The 22884-nt window shown below is 40.9% G+C and overlaps 1 protein-coding gene across 1 annotated transcript; it reads right to left on the bottom strand.

The window, feature by feature from the left end:
* Positions 1–398: 398 nt before the first annotated feature.
* SPTY2D1 (SPT2 chromatin protein domain containing 1) lies at positions 399–20403 on the bottom strand. The gene is made up of 6 exons (XM_027737261.2): positions 20259–20403; positions 10391–10505; positions 7398–8993; positions 5999–6155; positions 5276–5353; positions 399–4005 (listed from the first exon to the last, which is right to left on the bottom strand). Exons 1-6 carry the CDS (start codon positions 20316–20318, stop codon positions 3909–3911), a joined length of 2103 nt encoding a protein of 700 aa, XP_027593062.2. The 5' UTR covers positions 20319–20403; the 3' UTR covers positions 399–3908.
* Between the last annotated feature and the right edge of the window lie 2481 nt (positions 20404–22884).

Raw genomic sequence — 22884 nt, 5'->3', positions numbered from 1 at the left:
CACCAGCTGATCAGAACAGTCACTGCATTTACTTCCCCCTGTCAAAGCAGAAAACCTTTCCAGAGAAGACAGCCTCCAAGGCAGTTCACATTCCTTCCATGGGAGTAAGAGAAACCAAGAAGGATGCTGCTTATGAAACTGCAGGATGGAAAAAATTAAAGGCAATGGGCACACTTGTGTATATGATAATTCTAAAATACATGTACTTCCGAATACAAATTACGTCATAGCCTAAACTGCAAGAGACACCAGTAACTTTCAGATCTTTTCTGAAGGCTTAAGTGCTTCCATTAATTTTTCATACATTCTTGCTGGCATTCACCTAGAACAATTCTAGGTGAACAGAAAGTAATTCTGATAAATCTCCCATAAAGTAAACCAATGAGAAATAGCAGCAAAATGTTTAATGCCTGTAATTTATTGTATACATACTCTGCAAAACTTATATGCATTTGGTGTGTGCAAAAGTATACACTTCTTTGACAGCACCAGAAAGCAGTTAAGCTATGTACCAGTTTTTAACCTGATTTGTCACATTGTGTAAAAAGACATTGTGCACACATGATATCCCCAAAGGAATAAATCATTGGCTAACACTAGAAGCACCCTTATTTACACACTAACACTTTAATATTGCATCACACCCACTCACCAAAATAAATAGAAGTACATTCATCACAATTTAAACACCAGTCTCTCCATATATTTATTTACTTTGACATGTTTTGGTCTCCAGAAATATGCTATATCTAGAAATATGCATCAGCTACTAGATCATGTTACAAAATGCAAAAAAAAAAAAAAATAGAAAATTAGTTTTCCTGGACAATATTTTGGGCTTTACACAAAAATAAATCCAGATTTCAATAGAGATCTCATATACTTCTTGAAAGATTTTTATTTTAAAGCACAGCACAGAGTTGCACACTAAGGCTTCCTGTGATATGCAAAACCCTGGCCTCCAAAAGACGTTGCTGTAAAGTGAAATACAGCTCAAGTGTAAATACAAGACATTTTCAAAAAGTAGTCATCAGTAGAAAGTGCCCTTCATTTGATTTAGCATTAGCAGTAAAGAAGTAGCTACCTTAATTGTGCAATCAAAGCCAGACCTGGAAGGGTTTTATGAAACGTATGTCATTTCACACTCTCAAGTTTAAGGATATAGAATCTGAGATAGCGGAAACCAACCAACCTTTTTATATTCCTACATTCAATACTTTTTTTGACACAATTTAGTAAAAAAGGCACATTGTCAAACAGTGAATTAAAAATCTAAAAACCAAACCAGAATTTCCTTAAATACAATTAAATCATTAGCTGAACATCTGATCCCAATAAACCAATAAAAGCATTCTTCCAGTTTTTCTTAACCTCAAATTCAGATGCACTTCGGACAAGTACTGAAATACTGTTACTAGATGAATACTATTAATCTGGCAAACAGTAAACATGTTTTTGGATACAAGGTCAGGAATTAAAAAAACAAGTTTAGTTCCTTCCTAGCTGATTTACAAATATGCAACAAACGCAAGCACATTAAAAGCCAAACATTTGTACAAAATATGAAACCTATGAGCATCCCATGCCAATTATGAGAAAGTATTTCTTGATCATAAAATTACTAATGTGTCCTTGAATCATTTTTCATATGAAAGAGACAAAATTTAAGCAATGTTCACTGTGTGAAGAGACAGTTATACAGTGTCTTAGGGAGGCTAGCAGAGTACATTCCAGTCACCATCTAAATGACAAAGTGCTTTACAGATTAAGAAGTTTAACTGATCTTGCGTGCTTAAATAATCAGGAAGTGGTGAAATAATCAGGTTTTATTTAGCCTATATTTGTCTGAAATGCAGATTTCATTCCCAACTGAACCAATTTCAAATTAATGTATTTCTTTTGCTTCATAAGAGACTTTTTTTTCCCAACCAGGCAGGAAGTTGCTCAGAGATATAGCTGTCTGGGTTGACAGAGCTAGAGTCTTTTCCAGCTGAAAAGAATTAAGAAGTAAAAACCCAGAACTTCGTCATGGTCCCAATGTTCATTGTCTTAAATGGGTAATTCTAGAAACCAGGATATTTCCAATAGGAAATTTTAGATGGTCCCAATGCAGCAGAGAATACAACACACTTCTAGACAGTGAGGTTACACTATCTTGCATGGTCTCAAATGCACACACTGAGAAACAGTTTTTGTTAGTTAATAAAGTTAAAACTACAGAGGAGCAACAATGGTATCTTCACTGGGGCTCTGTGTCAGCTAATACTGAATTAGTTTATAGAATCTATACCATTAGCTTACTCACATCAATGTTTTACTGAGGCAATGAAATCTTATGCCATTGACAGAACACATCTTAAAAAGGTAAATCTGTTTTTTCTTACATTAAGAGTCAGATGTTTAAACTTGAGCAGCTTCCAAGACTGTTCTTTACAGGTTGCTATCTGAACTGCTCCCTAGAAGCAGCACTGTTAAGAATAGGCCCAATAGGAAAGGTTCCTTTGTCATTTTTCCACAACGTAAGTTTTCCTTTTTCAACCCCCCAACCAACACCCAAAGCCCTTTTTGTACTTTTCCAAGTATTTCTAGCATTAAAGCATAATGGCCTGAAGCAGCTGAAGATAGATACTATCAATGGAGTTCTGGGGCTTGAGGCAAAGCTGAGTAGTGACACTGGTGAACTTTGAAGGGCAACCTGGAGAAATCAAAGTAGATGCAACACCAGATTTGAGCTTCAGACTCTCAGTCCTGCAGACTTACACAAACCCTGCGCTGATTGTAAACAAATTCAGTTACTGAAACAAACAGTCTTTAAGTGCATAGTTAGAAATAATGTGCAAATATGGGCATTAAGGTACGTAACTGAACTAACTCTCCTGCTATACATAGTAAAGGTTTTTGGCTTGATGAAATCAATCACAAGTATTAACATGAAGTTGTTAATATCGAAGAGCTGCAAATGCATTCTAACCAAATTTAATTCTGATGTGCTTTCTAAACATTTAAGATAATTAGATAGTGACTGCTTCACATTTTAAATAATTTAACACGTTGTATGTTTAATGTAAGAAAAAACATCATTTGTAAAAGCAGTAGAAGCTGTTAAACAAATGTGAATATCTACAGGGATATTCCAAAAGAATTTCCAAGCACAGGCCTCGAGCCCAAAAGCACAAGTTACATACAAATACTAAGAATTCCTGTTTTCAGGGTGTGTGTTTCTCATACTGAATTAGACTGGCATTGGAATTCCAGACACAGCAAAAGCCAACAATCTTTTGGCCATACACATAACTGTACAGTTTGCAAATGACATGCCCTTTTCTATTTAGAAATAAAGAGGTTCAAATTATTTTTATGGGTCCTCAAATCAGAAGATATGCAGCACATTATTGCCTTAAACAAAACTTTGGCTGAATTTACACCCAAGCCACTGCTGTACAGAAGATGACATTTCAATACTTTGAGGCTCATGTTGGGAGACCAAGTAGGATATAAAGCAATTTCTCTAATTCTCAAAAAATATCAGGGAAAAAGAACGCTATTCCTTTCTTTCAAGTGAATGCAAAATTGGTTTACTGGTACGTGGCCCACACAGTTCCATGTCAGTGCATAGCTAGTCAATATTTCTGCTGGCATTTTGAACTGGTTTAATCAATGGAAACATCTATTAATTTTATTCCATTTAATATGCATTAGTGCATTAATGTCTTTATAAAAAAACAACCCTGGCAAGTATTAAAAATAAATATCTTATTTAGGTCAAACTAAAGCCTTGCTTTTCAGTACTTTAATCCCTTTAAATATTCTTTTGCCCTCTAACAAGCAAATGGAAACTGAAATAGAGTAAGAGATGTATGGAGGCAGAGGGTAGCAGAAACATGAACAAAGTCAACACCGTAAGCCAGTCAACGTGTCCTCAGCTTCTTGGACTGTCTCTTGCGTTTCAATTCTTCTTCTTCCCGTCTCAGTTCCTCGAGGTCTTCCTGAACACCGAGTCTCAAGCTGCCAAATAAGATTAAATCCTTTACACTGCTACTCAAGACACATGAAGTTTTACTTTCACCCCTCCTTCAAGAAAAGCAATCCTAAAAGTACTGATTTGAACAATAATTTTAGAAGAATACAGCTTTACAAAAATAAAGATTTTATCATTACATTAGAATCAAATATTTTGAGGGGAAAAAATATTTAAAACTTCTGTTAAAAAATAAAGATTGTGTAATAAAAAAAAATACATAAGGTCTTCTTTTCCTCCCAAAAAACAGCTACTGAAAAACATCCATCAATTCTTGCCAATATATCATCATACAAGTCATGGCAGGACTGATGCTCATCAGTTTCTAAGAGCCACCTCAACTTTTTACACTGGCAAGGGAGTGAATGGATTTGTCAAACAGTAGAGAAGTAAAAGATTTTGTTGCACTTCCTGGCTTGAGGCACCATATACAGGTAGCTACAAGCTCCACCCTCAGTCCACCTGACTCTGATGAACAGGTCCATGGAAGAGACACTGATAATACAGTATGTTCTACCCACCTCCCTGAATTCAGGAAACTGCAGTCAGCCAAATTAAGGACAGAAACAAACACAACAAGGATCTATGTGATAAAACTGGCTTGATGAATGATTTTTTTCAATTTGGCTTAGACCAACTATAATTTAAGTGGACTTGCTTGGTTAGAAGTTCTTCATTTCAAAAGGCACAATGCTTTTAACCAAGCACTCAGTGAAAAACAGTTGAGCATGGAAAAGGGTAAAACTGAGCTTAACTAAAGTTTCTTAACTCCACTGCCTTTATGCTGCATTTGTAGTTAAAAGTGAGTCAGGAATTCAACTCTGCAAAAACTCACTCTGGGTTTTCAACAGAGAATTTGGTTAACAGCAATATCACTTAAAATTCCAGTTAGTTCCCCTAACTCCATTTAACAGACTATAGATTTGCATGAGCTGCAGCTCTTCCTCAGAAGCAAGGAGGAATAAGAACACTGACTAACTTAACAAAGATGCAAGTTTCTAATGCTCAAGGCACCTTCTGAATAACAATATAAAAATTTCAGTAGAACAAAAGAATTTGGTGTCTCCGTGGACTCCAATACCTATAAAAAACTCTTATAACTTTCACAAATCTTATCCCACAGGCCATTAAAAACCAAATCAGTTTATAACATAAGAGTTGTGCAGGCCCAGAGGCCAAAACCAGTGGTCAAAACCAATATGAAAGTATTAAGCAGTAAACTTCCCAATTTCTATCCAAGTTTAAATCCATGCATACCTCCTAGCTTCTTCTTTCTGTTGCTCTCTCCAGCTGCTCTCCATATAACGTAAGGCATAGTCACTTTCATCTTTGTACCTGGAAGTTAAATATTAGTTTTCAGAACACTAAAAACCATCAGTGTACAGTTAATGAATTCCCACCCCTTCTCAGAAAGAACAATCACTTGCCCGCAGATTTTAAGGTTTTAAAAGAACGTAAGTTACAAGCCTTGAAAATGCCTGTTTTCTTACACTTATTGTCAGACAAGAAGGAAGTATTTAAATAAGCCAGCTAAGAGCCTTCACTTTCCAGCAGTTCCTAGGCATACCGAATTAGATCCTCTCACAGAGCAGGTGACACTATTGCATTTAGCAGTTCATACTTGGGCACTTACATCTAAAGAACTCTGAAGTATTGCAGACTGCTACAGAAGGCATTTTAACATCCAGTAATAAAGAGTTGCTATGAATTATCCAGGTGAGACAATGAAGCTGTGCTGTTTTCCAGTGATGTCCTAGTCAAATTTTATTGCTCCCTAGAAGAGCATTGGAGGCAGTGTGAAAATTCAAGGTATCTTCCGCAATAAGCAGCAGTAATGCTTGTTAAATTTCTTCAATGAGATACAATTTCTGGATACCTGCACTTCCCCTATTTCTAAAACATTTTTATTTGTAGAACTACATTAATTTCCATTGTTCTACTGCTTGTTCTGCAGTATCTTAGAATGGTCATTTTTCTTACCTTTTCCGGTCATAGCCAAATATTTCCCGAATATGTTTTGATATTTCTTCTTGGGGTTCCCCTTCATCTTCAATGAAGTCATCCATTTCAGAGTCATACTCATCATCATCATCATCTTCTATTTGTCTCTTGTAACTAATTGGTGGTCTTCCGAGACCTAAATGACAGGAGAGCAGAAAAAAAAATCATGAATAACATGAACATTACATTAATTTAACAGGACTGCTCCTTGCTATACCTTGGGCATAGCCATTTTACAGCTTTGGGCTTCAAGGTAGAAAACTTCTGCCTCAAGTTAACTAACAATTCTCAGAAACTCAGTAAAAGGAAAGACTTCCTCTAAGTTGTGCTAGAGAAGATTACATATCAGTATCACCAACAGCATCCTGAGGAAACCACCCAGCAGATGTCTTCTTTGTTCGGGGTTTTCTAGGCATGTATTCACTATACTCCACTCTGCTTGTTCCTGACCAGAAATAAATTTTTAGAACTGCTTGTTACTGATAAGATGAACTTGCCAAAACACTGAAATGTAAAACCACAGAGAGCCTGACTGATTTTTCATGTACCCCTTCAAGCATCTGTTATTTATGACACTGTGAAATATTATATTAAGTGATGCTAGAAGTGAATTCTTTTCCTTCTAACAGCATTCATATACCAACATCCATCACAGGTTGCTTAGTTTCCTTTCATGTAATACTTCACACCACCTGTATTTCAAGAGTTATGAGCACAGGCAAAAACAAAAAGTTGCAAAGCAGAAAAAACATTCTACCGTTAAAAGCAATCTTTAAAAGGCAAATGTGGTATTTTCTCCAAGTCTCCCTAACTGCATCTATAAATAGTCAAAAGTCTCTTAGTGACCTCAACTCAGACATGCATAAAACATACAAAGCAATAACTAAATGAATGTCCTTATTTTGGCTGGGATAGAGTTAATTTTCTTCCTTGGTAGCAGCACAGTGCTTTGTTTTGAATATGAGAAAGGTTAATAGCACACTTATGATTTAGTAGCTGCTTAATAGTGCTTTTTCTCAGTCAAGGACTCTTCAGTTTCCCATGCTCTGCCAGTGAGCAGGTGCACAAAAAGTCAGGAGGGAGCACGGCCAGGACAGCTGACTTGAACCAGCCAAAGGGATATTCCACACCACGGAACATCATTTGTACCGTGCATCATGTGTTTCTCCTACGTTTTACTCCCCTTTCATTAAAATTATTACTGTTGTCAACATTATTACATTTATTTCAGTTATTAAACTGCTCTCATCCAAGTTTTACCCCTTTTTCCAGTTTTGCCCCCACTGGGGGACAGGGCAAGTGAGCAGCTGCATGGTACTTAGGTGTTACCTGGGGTTAAACCACAACAGTGAAAAAAATCTGCTCTACAAATGTATACCTTCTGGATGAAGCACAGGTCTATGCCCTTGAAAAGGTCTCATTCCATTCATCTGTCCATTGCTAGGTCTTGTGACTAGGTTTTTAGAAGAAATGGTCTCTGACACGACAGTACACTTCGGTTTTACAGTTGCACCTGAGCCACTGCCTGGTCGCCCAGGTCCCACGCTTGTGCTAACGCCTGGCCTTCCTGGTCCTGCTCCCAGGCTGCTGCCTGGTCGCTTGGCTCCTGTGCTTGGACTGATTCCTGGCCGTCCTGGTCCTGTTCCCAAGCTGCCGCCTGGTCGCCCAGGTCCCACATTTGTGCTGCTGCCTGGCCTTCCTGGTCCGGTGCCCAAGCTGCTGCCTGGTCGTTTAAGTCCCATGCCTGAGCTGCTGCCTGGTCGCCCAGGTCCTGTGCTTGAGCTGCCAGTCGGCCTCCCAGGCCCCACACCTGAGCCACCTTCCAGTCGCCCAGGTCCTGTGCTTGAGCTGCTGCCTGGCCTTCCAGGTCCTGTGGCTGAGCCGCTGCCCAGTCGCCCAGGTCCGGAGCTTAAACCACTTCCCGGCCTTCCAGGTCCCATGCCAGAATTGCTGCTTGATCGCCCAGGGCCTGCACCTGAACCACCTCCAGGATGTCCAGGTCCTCCTTTTCCTAAGCTGCTGCCTGATCGTTTTGCATTGGAGTTGATTCCATGCTGAAGGGCAGCAGTATTTCCTGGTTTTGCATGGACAGGCTTTTTCAGGCTGGATTCTTTAGCAGATGGCAGCCTTTGAGCCCCATTGGCCATGGGTTTTGAGGGTGGCACGTGAGAACTTGAGCCAGACTTCCTAATACCATTGACAGGTAATTTACTATGACTGCTACCAGTAGAGCTTTTTAAGGAGCCATTTTGTGGTTTTTTTTCCATATGATCAAATCTGGAGGAAGATGATGACCGTGAGTGTTTTTCAGTCAATGCTGGTGCTTTGGATTTCTTATCAATACCACCCATAGAAAGCGACACATTGGGTTTTGATGTGGAATGTTTATCTACTGAGCTTTTATTAAGTTTTGCATTTACAGATGTTTTTTGAGAAGACATTTTTTTTGAAGAGCTGGATATCCCTGTAGTCTTAATCTCCTTCTCATCTTTCCTATGCATTTCTACTCTCTTGTTTTTGCGTCCCAAATATTCCCTCTCTCTCAATTCTTCTGCTGTTCTGGGTCTCTCTTCTACCTTTTTCACTGGTTTTATTTCCACTGGTTCATATTGTTTCTTTTCAGCAAGCCTCAAGAGCTCTGTAAAGTTCAGAGGTGGTGGTGCACTTTTGGGAGCTGCCTTTGGTTTCACTGCAACTTTGGATGGTTTCTCTTCATATTCTTCTTGCTCATGTTCAGATTCAGTCTGACTGTACTCAAGTTGCTCAGTTTCATCTTCTGTTGCATACTCAGCCTCTGGGGCCTGAGCAACATTCTCACTCGTCCTCCTCTTTTTAGGTTTCTCTTCAACAGGAATGCCATTATAGCCATAAAAATTATCCTTTGTTCGTGAGGCCATAGCTCTTGCCTTTCTGTCATGTTTCAGTTCAATACGCCTTGCCAAGAGTTGCTCTTTCTTTCTTCTTTCTTCCAGTGCTGTGTGAAAACCAGGAGAAAGTTAGGCAAAAGCACTACTTTTTAGTTCAATTTCTTCCAAACTGATAAACCAGTTAGGACAGTAATTTAAGGATATCTGGCTCACAGGTATCCAAAATAGAACAGAAAATGACCAGAGGTCTGCCAACAGGGCAGGCTAACCCACCTGTATAAGCTACTCCAACAAAGGCAAGCAATTAAAACAAATGCTGTTATGGCAAAACCCACTAAGGCCATTCAAGGGAAGCAGCTCTCCAGAATGCCACAAAAACTACAGAGAAGCACTGTGCGAGAAGGTACAGAACGAGTTATGGGATCTCTGGGTAGTAGAGGGAGTTCTGAGACTGAGCAAGAGAATTTTGAGACTTTACTATCAGATGCCTAAGGGAAGATGAGGAAAATGAGGGAATAAAAGAGTATTGGGGGGATAAGAATAGGGAAATAAGACAAGTGTGTGTGTAGAAGCATGCAGGGTTGATACAGAAGCAGTCAACCACAGATAAGCAAGCATCTGGTCACTACACATGTCTGATAAGAGACTATCTCCACAGTCTGTCTTATACTCTTACTGAACAGTTTTTAGCTATTTTCTGCATGAGTATGCTGTCTTATGTCTGTGTGTGGTCCACTGACAAAATTCAGGCTTAACTAGCTGGTGAAGAGGTAAGAGATCTGAACACCAAATACCGGAGAGACCAAGGGTGTGGGGGCTAAATATCAGAAAGATTCAGGAAAAGCATAAATTCCTAGAAAATGGACTGGGCTACTCATTGTTTGGTTGCTTGTAAAGGTACCATTCCTTGTCTATATTATTTCACTGTCAAGGGCTGTGACTGTGTAGCATGAGGATGCAAGCATTCCTATATGGAATTCATGCTCAATCTTGCTTCTGGGTGCACCTGACAGCAGGAATAAGGAGCAGACTCACAACTGGCCCAGGAGAGGAAGAATACCCTGGGCCATCCAGTCCATCAGATTTAATAAAACATCAGAAGCAAGGCAATATTAGTCCATTCTACAGACTATTTAAAGGAAATATAATACAGCGGAAAAATTGTGGCTCAAACAAAGCCTCGACATATACATTTAAAATTCAGACTGTATTGATACACTAAGTTAATACACAACAACAGCAACTCTTTCCATTTTTCACACAGATGAAGCTTTTCAAACTTAAGTTACCAAAGTCCAGATGGCTTCTTGCTCTTACCTTAACTACTTCTCAGTAGTTCTAAGTAAGACTACTTACTCAGTCCTGGCTTTCCCTAAGCCCCAGGAATTTCTGTGCATAAATTCCAGAAACAGACATGTAGCCATATTTACAAGAGCTTTGAATAAGGGGGCAAATCTCAATGAATCAGCAAAAGTCTACTATAGGAAATATTTTGGACTTTTACCTTTTTTTCTTTTTTCTTCTTCTTGCCGTCTGAGAAATGCTTGCACTGCTGCAGACTCTACACCCTTGACTTTTGGAACTTTTTTGGGAGGACCAACGGCCAAACTGTACCTTTTCTGCAAAGAACAAAGAAATAGGTCAGAAAAGTTAAGAAATTTAAAAATCAGTTTTTGAAACTGAGGAGTTGCATAATAGTCATGTATTTGGCTTTAAGCATAGAGATGGTCCAGAATATGCAAACAACAAATTCCCACTGAAACTGAGAGTTGTTGGATACACTTGACTCCTAGATGTACTTTGTTTCAGGCTGACTAAGGAACAACAGGCCTCAAGTCATTGGGGAAAACCTGCAAGCTAGAAAGTCCCTGGCTCCCATACAAGGGACTAGAGGTATCTTGAAACATATTTTGAAAGGTGGTTTCAAAACCCAGAAGAGCAAGATAACCGAAGTATTGAACAAGATACAAGCACTAAAAATGAAGACATCTGTCTTGTCTATACTGTTGACCAGCAGCCAACTACCTCACCCTCTAAATATTACCATCAGGATGGGCCCCAATTTGAGCTCTGCCTGAACTGCAGCTGAACTGCACGGCAGGTGACACCTCCTGAGCAGGGACGCCTTTCAAGGTTAGAGATTCCTTACCTGAAACTAAGAGACCCTTCCTTACCCAAGGCAGAGGGATTCCTTACCCGTGACAGCTCCTCAATAGGTGACTGAGAGCATGCTGAAGTAGTATGAGGAAACATTAATAATCCATTAATTCCATATTATTATAAACACCGTATGGATAATTTCACTAGACACAAACCATTAACCAAGTCTGAGACTACAATTGGATCCAGCCACACCTAGGCTCCAAAGGGAGTTTAGAAAGCAAAGGAGTCAGCTCTGAAACCTGTGATTCAACAGGAAGGTGCTCCTCACTCTTTGCGTCACCAGTCTGAGAATCATTCTAGCTCAATTTGAACTCTATTTTCCTTTGTGTGTTTCTTCCATTGAGTAATTATTAAGATGAACCTTGCATCAAACTCATAGAACCTTGTCAAACCACTGTTAAAACTTTGTTAAGTCCCACTGAACTTACTGAACTGTCAAATTATTATTTTATCTCAAAATACATTGCTGCAGGTCTTTTTAGTGAGGTACTTTCTACTCATCTGTGTCAGGGATTCGCTCAGCTTTTGGAAGGAACGAACAGGAAACCAGAAAACAGGAAGGGAAACAGAAATGAGTGAAATGCACTGGACTAATTGTCCTAGTTAGGACAACTGAGACCAGTTCATCAGGGTATGGGTGTAACCCAAAACTGTGTATTCTATAGCCTTCCATGCCATTTCCCAGAAACTGTTATCAATGAACCATTTACACCATCTGCCCATAGAGCCTGACTCCTCAGGCTACAAACTAGGTGTTAAGAGGCCTGTGAGATAGGAGGATGCTCCTGTCCTCACACCCTTTGTGGAACTCCCCGCCCTGAGGGAAGTGCTGAGCATTCCTGCCTGAACTGCAGGATATATAATCTTGGAGTCTTGGAACATTTTGAACCACTCTGTGGGACCCAGAGAAGGACTGCGGCTCATCGCTCTCAAACAGACTTGGACCACCACCCTATACTGGACTCCAATCACCACTTTTGACCAGACTGCAACAGTTCTCCCACCAGCAGGTTCTTCCCCTCTCTCTTTACTTTGGACTCAAGCGGGGCCCAAGGAACACCACGTTGTTCATGCCCCAGGGTACTGGGTTATACATTTGGGTTTTGTGGGTTAAGACCAATTGTTTGTTTGTATGATTGTACTTACTGTATTATTTTAGTAAATTGTTATTCTGATTTATAATCTCTCCTTTGAGTTGAGTTCATTTCCCCTGCTGGTTAACTCTTAAACCAGCACACAAATAAGGAATGTAACAGCTGCATTAGTAATGGAATAAAAATATTTCAGTTCAGCCTTAGTCTTTGACCAAGCAGGAACCAAAAGCAAACTACAGCTCAAGCTGCCAGTCAGTTCAATTCCAGACTGCAGGCTTACAGCTCCATTTTCAGATTGCTTGTGGACACTCATTTCAGTTTATCTAATTCAGCAAAAATAAAGAAATCGACTCAAAAAATTTAATTATTCCAAAAGTTGGAATGGACTTCATCAGTAGATTGATGTAAAACCAGCAATACTGATTTTAGTTCCTGCTGACAGTGACTACTGTATATCAAGGAGTTACTGATCCACATAGCAGGTGACCTGAATAGGTCCAGGCCTGCACTCCACTTATCGCCCGAGATTAGTGTGTGACCTCAGCACTAATTGTGACAGCACACACAGCCCACACCTGGCACCTGGCAATTACAGCACTTGCATGTGGTGTCATTTGCCAGGCAAAGAGAAGGCTCCAGAGAGATCTTATTGCAGCCTTTCAGTACTGAAAGGGGGTGTATAAGAAATATGGGGACAGACTTTTAAGCAGAGCCATCAGCAACAGGACAGGGGGTAATGGTTTAAAACTAGAAGAGGGTAGATTCAAACTACATATAGGTAAGAAATTGTATATGATGAGAGTGGTGAAACACTGGCACACAGGTTGTCCAGAGAGGCTGCAGATGCATCAGATGCAGATGTTTCCCTGGAAACACTGAAGTTCAGGTTGGACAGAAGTCTGAGCAACCTGATCTATTTAAAGACGTCCCTGCTCATTACAGGATTGTTGGACTAGATTACCTTTAGCGGATCCTATTCCATGATTTTATATCATATCTTGAAGTGAAGCAGCATGTTTTCATATAACATCCTTTTCCTTGGCAGAGGAAACAATAAACTGTGCCATTTACTGCCAAGGACATCCTGCAAAAGCTCTAAAGGCTACAATGTTGGTCATTCACACCATGGACAGGATTTTCACAGCTTGCCATGCCTAGATGTCTGTCCAGTGCTGTTCAACTTGGGATTCCCACAACTGAACAGATGACAAGTTATCTATGCTACCCCCTTTTTTGCTTCCCCTGTTAAATCCGATAAATTTTAATCAATATCTTAAGAGATCAAGTGCCTTTCTTACTGGGATCTATTATAACAAACACTTGCCCCAATGTGCTACGCCTGTTCAAACACTGCCTTTCACAAATGTACCAGACTCTGCTTAAAATGGAAAAAACCCCAAAGACTTTTTTTTAACTTCTTCCCACAGACTACAGAAAAAAACCCCAAAGCAATAAGAATGAGATAGTTGCAAATATAAATACAATAGAAACCAGTTAAACCCAGAAGCAGCTGGAAAGCAAAGTGCATTTAGGAACAAAAGAAATCCAAACCCAAAACTGAGGTTTGGGAGGGTTTTTTTATTTTAGTAGTTAGACAATAGATTAAAATCTAAACCAAGATCTCCCACATGAGACATTAGGATCCTCACCAAAAGAAAGAGCTGTGAAAAAACATTATCACTGAAGAGCCACACAAGTCAGCATTTCCATATATTTATGCACATGATCATCCTATCCTCATGTAGCCTTACAGAACTTAAATAAAATAATTAAATTATAATATCTGGCAAAGAAACCTACATCTAAATCTTTTAGAAGCAATAATCAGGCAGGCTAGTGGCATAACTCTCTAAAAATTCCAATATCACCTAATTGAAGCCTTCATCCAAATTTCTGATTAATTGATCTGCAGCAGATTAATAGATCCTTTGATTATTTTAATTACTAACATGCAAATCCATACATTATCTTGAATATACACGCACTAAGAAGCAAGGTTCAGAGGCTCATCCCCAAACTGCAGCCAAAATTGACTCCAAGAAAGGCAGCTACAATACCAGCTACTTGTAGTAGCCTTGAGAAATTTCCGAAATGACTAGAACAGAATTACAAAGATGCACCATCCACACACACTGCAGTAGTAAAACCTGCAATGTTGCCTCATCACACTGAAAACCTACTATAGTCACGCTCATTTACTGAGCTTCACCTCTGTGTAAGGAAGTTTACAATCTGAGAACTGACTTTGTTGTTTGCACCAAAAGCATTCCAAGATCTGACTGTTCAGGAAACCTGAACAGTGATGCTCAGATGTGGCCCATGACTCAGTGTCCCCAACTAATCTGGCTTACTCCACCTGAATTGGAAGAGAGAGAGAAATCCACTCATTATTAGTCAAAATCCTTTCAGAAAAAGGTTGAAGCAAATTAGAACCTTAGAAACAATATTCGGTGTTTTGTAGTATACTCACTGTAGTATAATGATATATATTATACTCATCTTAGTATAATAATAACTATTATTATCATTTACTAATTTTTTTACAAAGTCAAATATGTCATGTTTTGCCATTGGTAACCTAATTTGGCAAAGCTTGGTTTAATTATTCAATTTCTACAGAGTTTTTAAAAACTGAGAATTTTCAAGACTGAGGATACAGCTGGACTCTATCTTAAGGGTCTTTTCCAACCTAAATGATTGTGTGATTCTGAAAGAGTTTTATGCCTAAGGAGCACCTTTGAAAACTGCTAAACAGCAGGGACAAATGTAGATTGATCTATTCTGTTAGAAAACCTTATAAAGAATTAAAGTGATGGGGAAGCAGTTTTCAGGCTTTGTTTTGCTGTACTATGACCAACAGTCGTATCCAGGAGCAGGTTTGTAAAGCAGCTTGACAGACAAGCTGTTTTCTGACTGCCACTAACATGGCACATCATGCAAAATTCAGATTTAAGTCTTCCTACCACTAGCATTTCTTGGTCTTGACTAGCAACTGGCCACACAGCTAAACAATTCATAAATTAATACCCATTTTCTGTACAGTGAATCACTACTATTGTTGACACAAGTTTCATTCACTTTCATTTAGAAATAAAATGACCTGCTTAAGTAGTCTTTTTAAAAGCACTGAACCATGCACATGTTCCACAAACACTGATAAAGTGTTTGCATGAACATGCACCAGATTCCAGGTAAACCAGACAAAATAGGTCAGGGCATGTCACTTCATCATCTAAGAAGCAGCAGCACTACTCTGGTTTTTTATAACTATTGCTAGGTTGGTTAAATCAACAGAGTAATAGAAATGCCTTTAGGAGAGAGCAGGTCAAGCTGTTCCCAGAACACTGCACTATTCGAGTTGTAAACATGGATTATTTGCTCTGAAGTCACTGACTTCCTTCAAAACATGGCACATGATCCTGATACAGTTGCAGCTACTTCCATGTCAGTACTCAAGTGCCAGATCTTGGACTGTAAAACAGAATTTATAAAATAATTGTAAACTTTGTGGCATCCAAATGAAGCCCCAAAAGACCTAAACCAAATACCAGTCCCAGACAGAAGCAACAGCAGTAGTATTGCCTTTAACAGTGATCAGCATTTACACAGGTAGCAAGATAGGACTGATCAATTCTGCCAAACCTGGTTCTTAAGTAGAGCACCTGTGCAAATAATTATTGCTGTGGGCTTGCACACACAATGTAAAGACAATTCTACTTGTGCTATTCAGTATGGGCAGCTTGCAGAGGCTCTCACAGGCTGGAGATTTTTTGGTGTGCTTCCTTTTCACTAGCACGTTGTGACCCCTGTGTGATATTACAACACTTTTCCTCTTCTTCCTTACCATTCACCAAGACATGTAGCCTTCTCCAATGGGAAGTCTGCTTCCCCCTAAATATTCTGCAGAGTATAACTTTCTGGTAACATCAGCAATGGTTCATTCACCATATACATCCATGTTTGTGTCACTCTTTTTACAATGCCCTAATACCAGTTCCACAAAAGGCTGCTTTCCAATTGTAAGTGGCCATAGGTGTTAACTGCCCAGGGGCCTCTGCTATCATCCTGGACTAGTATTTCCAAGGCCTCTGCTCCAGTCTCACCACTGGGTTCCCAGCAGCTCCCTCTGCAGTCTTAGAACATGTGCACACAATGATTTCTCAACTACTGCTTTCAATATCTAGTAATGACAAACTAAATGGTAGATAATGAGCATGCTTAAATTTGTTTCCCTTCATCTTCCAACAATCCGTACCAAGAGAAAGGCTTTTCTGACAAGAGTATTTTAACTATCAGCTCACACTGCTCTCCTCTCCCAAACTCAATTTAACCGGGTCGTACATTTTATTCCTAACAAAGCAAAAATAATTTCTTAAGATTTTTGCAAGTGCTGCCACAATATCCAAGTTGAACCATTAGCTGGAAAAAAGGCAGAAATTTCTTCTATTAAATGTTGCTTCACACAGAAAAAAAATTAAACAGATACTTTATGCTTTCCTTTCTGTAGTTGTATGTTAGTCCCCACTTTCATCTGCTTTTGCAAAAAAAGAGACCAGAAATAGAAAAAGTTGAAAGTTTTACACATTCTAGTCAGCATTTGCAAGCATTTAAATTTTGACAGTCTGGAACTTAACTGCCAGGTCAGTCAAGTTGAGAGTAAAAGCCCTCCTCACCCCTGCCAACATTTCACACTGTGTGTCTTGCAGCTCACACGTGGAAGCTGATATAATGCAAAGCATTTCAGGCCCTGTTTTGAGGCAAGTTTTAGCACATAATAAATGCACACACACTGATCAATAGGAGTCTGATCCTACAACAGCCTATATTTCACAGCCATTCCCCACTATTTCTCTTGCAGGGCTTCTCTTGCCTACGGGCAAGCGTTCAATAGTTTGTAGACTAGAATCTGACGGTCAGGCTCTCAAGGTCCTCTTCTGAACAAACTCTGGGATTCTGCTAGTGTTTCACTTCATAAATACTTTGTTTCTCATAGTCACCTGCATCTGTCAGCTTCACTGGGGGCTGTTTTGTGACACTAGGTATCAGTCTGACTAAAACTGAGACCTCAGCAAGTGCTGACGTGGATGACAAGATGTTCCCGTTTTGGGTCATCTCTTTGTGGTTAAATGATATTCTGTATCAGATTTGATGTGTCAATTCTGAACACCAAAGATTTGTCCTCAGTTAAAAGGAATTGGGAGCAATTTGAGATAATTCCTAATAAATTATTAATGACAACAAACACTAGGTGAAATAAAAGGTTTCAACTGTGCTCAGATTTTTTTTTTAAACTGCAATAAACTTCTGTATGTTAAAGAATACGTATGATAAAAATATCTGGAAGTGCTTCACCACACCCATAACGTCATTTAAAATTCGTGGCATAACAGCATATCAATTTCACCAAAAAGAATGACAATGTATTTAACTCTTACTACATGAAATCTCATAGTTTTTATCATGTCTAGTCAAAGCAAGATCATGTTAAAAATCTAATGAACTGCTAACATGAACATATGTAACAAGATACAACAGCAAAGTCCCTATGGAATATTAGGTGATAAAAACTGGGGCTCTACTCAGCAACTGCTAGGAAGATTATTAGCAGTACATCATTAATAGCTTAGACACTAGTTCATATATGTACTGTTTTATTTAGAAACAAAACCTGATGCAACTAATAGGGCACTAAAAGGCTGATTTCAGCAATGTTCCTTTTCAATCTGGATTTCCATAGGAAGATGAACAAGCAGATTTGTTTTTACAGGGACATGATGTAATATCTGCTTTATCCAGGTCCCCCTTTTACAATACAAGGGCCATATTGTTTCTTAGAGTTTTTATATAGTTTCCACTTTGAACTACACACTACTTGTATAATGCATATATAGAGTTTAATATTTATTACTTGTACATGTCACTACTTTTCATTACAATGGACATGGAATATTTAATTCAGTGCACTGTAAAGTTTAAAATAAACTTCTCAGAGGGAAATTCAGGGGATATGCTCATTAATGCAGGAACTAACATTTCTGGAAACCTAGTAGCTTTACATACCAGTAAATTTTGTAATTTGTCTATATGGTGTTTTTAACAAAAATATTTTCAATTAATTATATTCTTCTTACACAAATACATTTAATATACTAGCTTTAATGTGGTGGAGTTACTTGGATGTCCAAAGATCATAAAAACTCTATAGGCTCTCTTTTAAAGCCAAGCAGCTGCAGATAACCTCAAGCTGTACCAAGTACAGATCTGCTTTTGCTCGGAGGCTAAGGCCAACTTTAGAGTTAAAACCTGCACCACTAATGTGCTAAACAAACTGCTTCAGCTATGGATTCAACAGCACTCTCACTACATGAGTTAATTAGGAATTAGCAAATCCTAATGCTGCCTTTCTAAAAAGAGTAACTAAACCCTCATCCATTGCACAACAAGTAGGATTGCATCCCTCCACCACCACATCCACAATGGAGAACATGGCAGATATTTTATCAATTCATCATCATGAGTTATAAGTATTGTGGCAAAAAAAGACGTGGCATAGTACATTAAAGCTGCATGAGAAAACTAAGAATGTAATGAGAAGCTTTAAACACCTGAAGTAAGAATTACAGTAACCCAGTGACAATTTAGTGGAACAGCTTGTTTTAAGACTAATAAAATAGGCATTGAAATATCTTAGAGTGTTTCTATATTTGATATTTTAACATTTACGTTACAAACCAGATGTCTAAGTAGAGTCAGAGACAAACTAAATGTGCTTAAATTTAAAAAAGTATATTTTATAAGATTTTAAAGACACAATGGAATCTAATTAACTACACATATCTACCATATGTTTGGTACATATTATCAACTGGTCACAATATTAGCAAGCATTACCAAAGTTCTATTAGTGACACAGATAGACTGAGATACTCCGAATTCTACAGTGGTTCCATTTTAGTGGTGTCAGAACTAATGAGTATAATTTTTTCTGCTTTTCCCAGTGTTTATGCTAAAAACAACTACCCCTCTCATCTACACTGGTTTAAATGAGCTAATCATAGAAACCTAGAACTCTGGCACTCTGTTAAAGAATAAACAGAAAAAATGTTTCCCTAGCTGGTGGCTACCAAAGAGAAAATATTTTTTATCCAAATAAGCACGCATGACTTGTAATTTGGGTCCTGACAGAGGAATAAAACCCAGGATATTATTTCATTACATGAAAAGGCCACAGGCCCTTCCTACTGCCAAATTTCATCCAGCCATGCAAGTGGGTTATTTCACACAAAATCCACATATTACTGATATCTTGAACTAGAATGCAAACTGCTGAAGTACAGATCTCAGAACATTAGCAATATACCAAATGCCCTCTGCCAATCATCCCCCACAGCGTTGTTACAGGTTATTCCTTCGCAATGGATAGAATCAACTGGGTTGGAAAAGACCTCAGAGATCAAGTCCAACCCTTGATCCAACACCGCCGTGGTAACTAGACCATGGCACTAAGTGCCACATCCAGTCTCATCTTAAAAACCTTCCAGGGACGGTGAATCCACTACCTCCCTGAGCAGCCCATTCCAATGCCTGATTACTCTCTCGGTAAAAAATTTCTTACTAAAGAAAGACGTCACACAACGCAGCACATCCACCCGAAACTTGTCACTTTGTCTCCGACCCGCACTTGAGACGTGGCAGACTTCTGCTTCCAGAGTAAACAAAAGGACTTATCCGACTTTTAGCCACAGGCTTCCCCCGCAGCAGCGCTTCGCTCTCGGCATCTCGGCACTTCCAGCGGCCAGCAGGCGCCAGCCCCGGCTGCCCCCTCCGAGCCCGGCCGTGCCGGGACCTGTTGACTGAAGGGGCCCCGCTCGCCCCCTCCCCGCACACAGACTTCTCCAGCCCCCACGAGCGAGAGTCCCCGGCCGGCGAGGCGACAGGCCCGGCCGGGCCCGACACCAGCTCTGCCCAGGCGGGGGCCGAGGCGGGCAGGGGACCCGCATCCCGGCGGGACCGGGCGGTGCGGGACCCGCCGCCGCCGCCCCCCCACGGGCTGCGACCGCCACCGCGCCCCGGCCCCGCGCTGCCCCCGCCAGCCGCGGCCGCCCCGCAGCTCACCGGCACCGCGTTCAGCCCCTGCTGCTCCGAGGCCATCACGAGAATATTGCGGAAATCCATGGCCGGGCCGGATAACCGGGGGGCTGCGGCAGCCGCCCCGCTCCCAGCGCTCACCGCCCGCCGCCCGCTCGGCCCCGCTCGGCCCCGCTCGCTTCCGCCCGCTGCTGCCCTACCCTTTATATAACCTCGCCTGGCGCCGGCGTCACTTCCCCTGTGGCGGCGCCTCGCCACGGGAAACGGGGCTGGCAAGGAGGAGGGGAACGGGGGCGATACCTCACGGGAGCCCCGCAGGATGCCGGGGCCCGGGGATGCGGCGGGGCGGCCTTATGAGCCCACCGGGGCCGGCCCCGCCGTGCCCTGCCCTCCCTGCCCTCCCTGCCCGCCGCCCCCCGCACGCAGCTGCCGCCCATGCGGGGCTGATGATGCCGCGGTCTGTCCCTTCGCACTCTCCGGCTTCGCCCGCTGAAACGCCTCGGAGAGAGGCTGTTTGCAAGGGCACGTAGTGACAGAACAAAGGGGAATGGCTTCAAACTGAAAGTGAGCAGGTTTAGATCAGATATTAGGAAAAAAAATACTTTACTGTGAGGGTGGTGAGGCACTGGAACTGATTGCCCAGAGAAGCTGTGCATGCTCCATCCTTGGAGGTGTTCAAGGCCAGCTTGGATAGGGCTCTGAGCAACCTGGTCTAGTGAAAAGTGTCCCTGCCCATGTCAGGGGGATTGGAACTAGATGATCTTTAAGGTCCCTTTCAGCCCCACCCATTCTGTGATTCTATGAATATTATCCCTGACGTTGGCATGGGGATGTATCCCACTTTTTTCTATTATTTTTTTCAATAGCTACTCTTGGTTTTTCAGTGGTGGTCAGGATTGGGGTGTTTTGAAGCAAAAAAGCCTTTTGGGGCAATGGCCAGCGGCTCCAACTGCACCCTGGCACTTGCCCCCATTCCCAGCAGTCAGCTCCATCCACCAGCTTGGCCCTGAGGGGACACAGGCCAGGCAGAAATCCTGTAACAAAGGAGGAATATGGATTAAGTTTCCTCAGTGATCTCTCTTGGTTTATCGAGTCTTGAAAATCAGTGCTTGGCTTCTAGGGGTGTCACAGTTACATCAGCAGTGTGCTCCCAGCTGCAGGAATACTGCCTGATAAACAGGGCTCCCAGGAGCAATGCCGACTCTCAGAGTGGCCAAACAAAACACTCTGTGTGTGTATGTATGTTCAAATATTTTTCCAGGTCTCTAACAATCTGGAACATTGTGCAAGAACACCAGCTGACTGAAGACTCCTCCTCGCTTGCATTGGATATCAGCTCTTTTCCTAGATCTGTTATCTGAGATCCATCTGAGTAAAATTACTCTACACTGCTTGTCATAGAAACCTGGGCACTGAAAGGAAGCGTTTTTCCTTCATTTTGTCATTCTTTAACATAAACTCTTTAACACTGCTGTTACTTGACCACTCTTCACTTTCAGTGCCTCCAGTTCCTTCCTGGCTTTTCCAATTTCCCTTTGCCTCTTCAGTGACCTCACTTCCTCCCCCCCCCCCCATCTGAAATTCCTTCCTGAGTAGGGCTATAAGCCACATTGCAGCCTGGTGTAAAGATGCCCAGTGAGGCCCTAAGTGAGGGGAGGAACTGGATGATTTATTTGAGCCAGGCACTGCACCAGTTAAATCACAGGGCTTTTGTAGTTCTTGAACTACAGATGATCTGAAGTTGTTTCTGTAATGCTTACTCCGATATCTCTGCGTGGCACCACCCTGTGCAGGGTAGACACTCCTCCTGATCTCCCACTGCTTTTTCTTGGAACGCAGTCCTGATGTAACACCTTATCCTGTAACAGCTTGATCCTTCTCTTTCTTCTCCTTTTAATTATAATCTCCATAAGACATTTCACTGACTTTATTTCTGACTCAGATGCGATCTACTCTTTCAGTTCCTGCCCTCTTTATATTATTAGTTTCTTTAATTTTTCAGTTTAATTATTTTTTAGTTTTAAGACTTTCTAGTCAGTCTCTCTTCATGGGCAGTTATTGGTTCATCAGTTTTTCTCTCATTTTTGTAATTCTGTTTCCCTCTGTGGTACTGTCAATAAGATTATGATGCCATTTTCTGGCAGTCTTATCTGCCACCCCATCACTGCTGTGGTGCTTTCATCAGAATTTCCCTGCACAGTCTCGAATTTCTTGTATCTCCACTGCGCCCTTCCTTGAGAAGCCTCTTAGTATGACTCAGATTCCTGTATGACAACAGCAGTATTGACACAGTGATGACTGTTGCTCTCTGACTTTTATGTTTGCTTGCTTTGGAGAGTTGGCAGGAACACTTGGCTAAACGAAGTCTTCATTTTGCTGACTGCAATCCTGAAGATGAGTGGAGAAAATCTCTCCCTGCATCTAAAAGAGGAGTTACGGCCAGGCCAGGGGATGGCAGGAATGGCATTTCAGTCACCTGTTGCATGTTGCTTTCTGTGTGTGGGAACCTCTAACTACAGTTGTTACCCTTTCCTGTAAATGGCAATCCTGTGACATCACATGTCCCTCAGCAGAGGGGATTTACATCTGTGTGAGGGCCGATGGGAGAAATAATAACCCTGTGTAAACACATGCTGCAGGCATTTTATAGGGC

This window comes from Pipra filicauda, unplaced genomic scaffold (assembly GCF_003945595.2).
Source record: "Pipra filicauda isolate LSUMZ 115617 unplaced genomic scaffold, ASM394559v2 scaffold26_size5592650_pilon, whole genome shotgun sequence".
NCBI lineage: Eukaryota > Metazoa > Chordata > Aves > Passeriformes > Pipridae > Pipra > Pipra filicauda.
The sequence above is the reverse complement of the archived record's forward strand: the minus strand, read 5'-3'. Positions and strand labels throughout refer to the sequence as shown.

Bases quoted from the DNA above. Each gene is read 5' to 3' on its own strand.
- SPTY2D1 (XM_027737261.2), bottom strand. From the start codon at position 20,318: ATGGATTTCCGCAATATTCTCGTGATGGCCTCGGAGCAGCAGGGGCTG. The intron at 6,156-7,397 runs GTATACATTTGT...CCTGTCATTTAG, and splicing joins ACCTGTGCTTCATCCAGAAG to GTCTCGGAAGACCACCAATT. The intron at 4,006-5,275 runs GTATGCATGGAT...CTTATTTGGCAG, and splicing joins CAGAAAGAAGAAGCTAGGAG to CTTGAGACTCGGTGTTCAGG.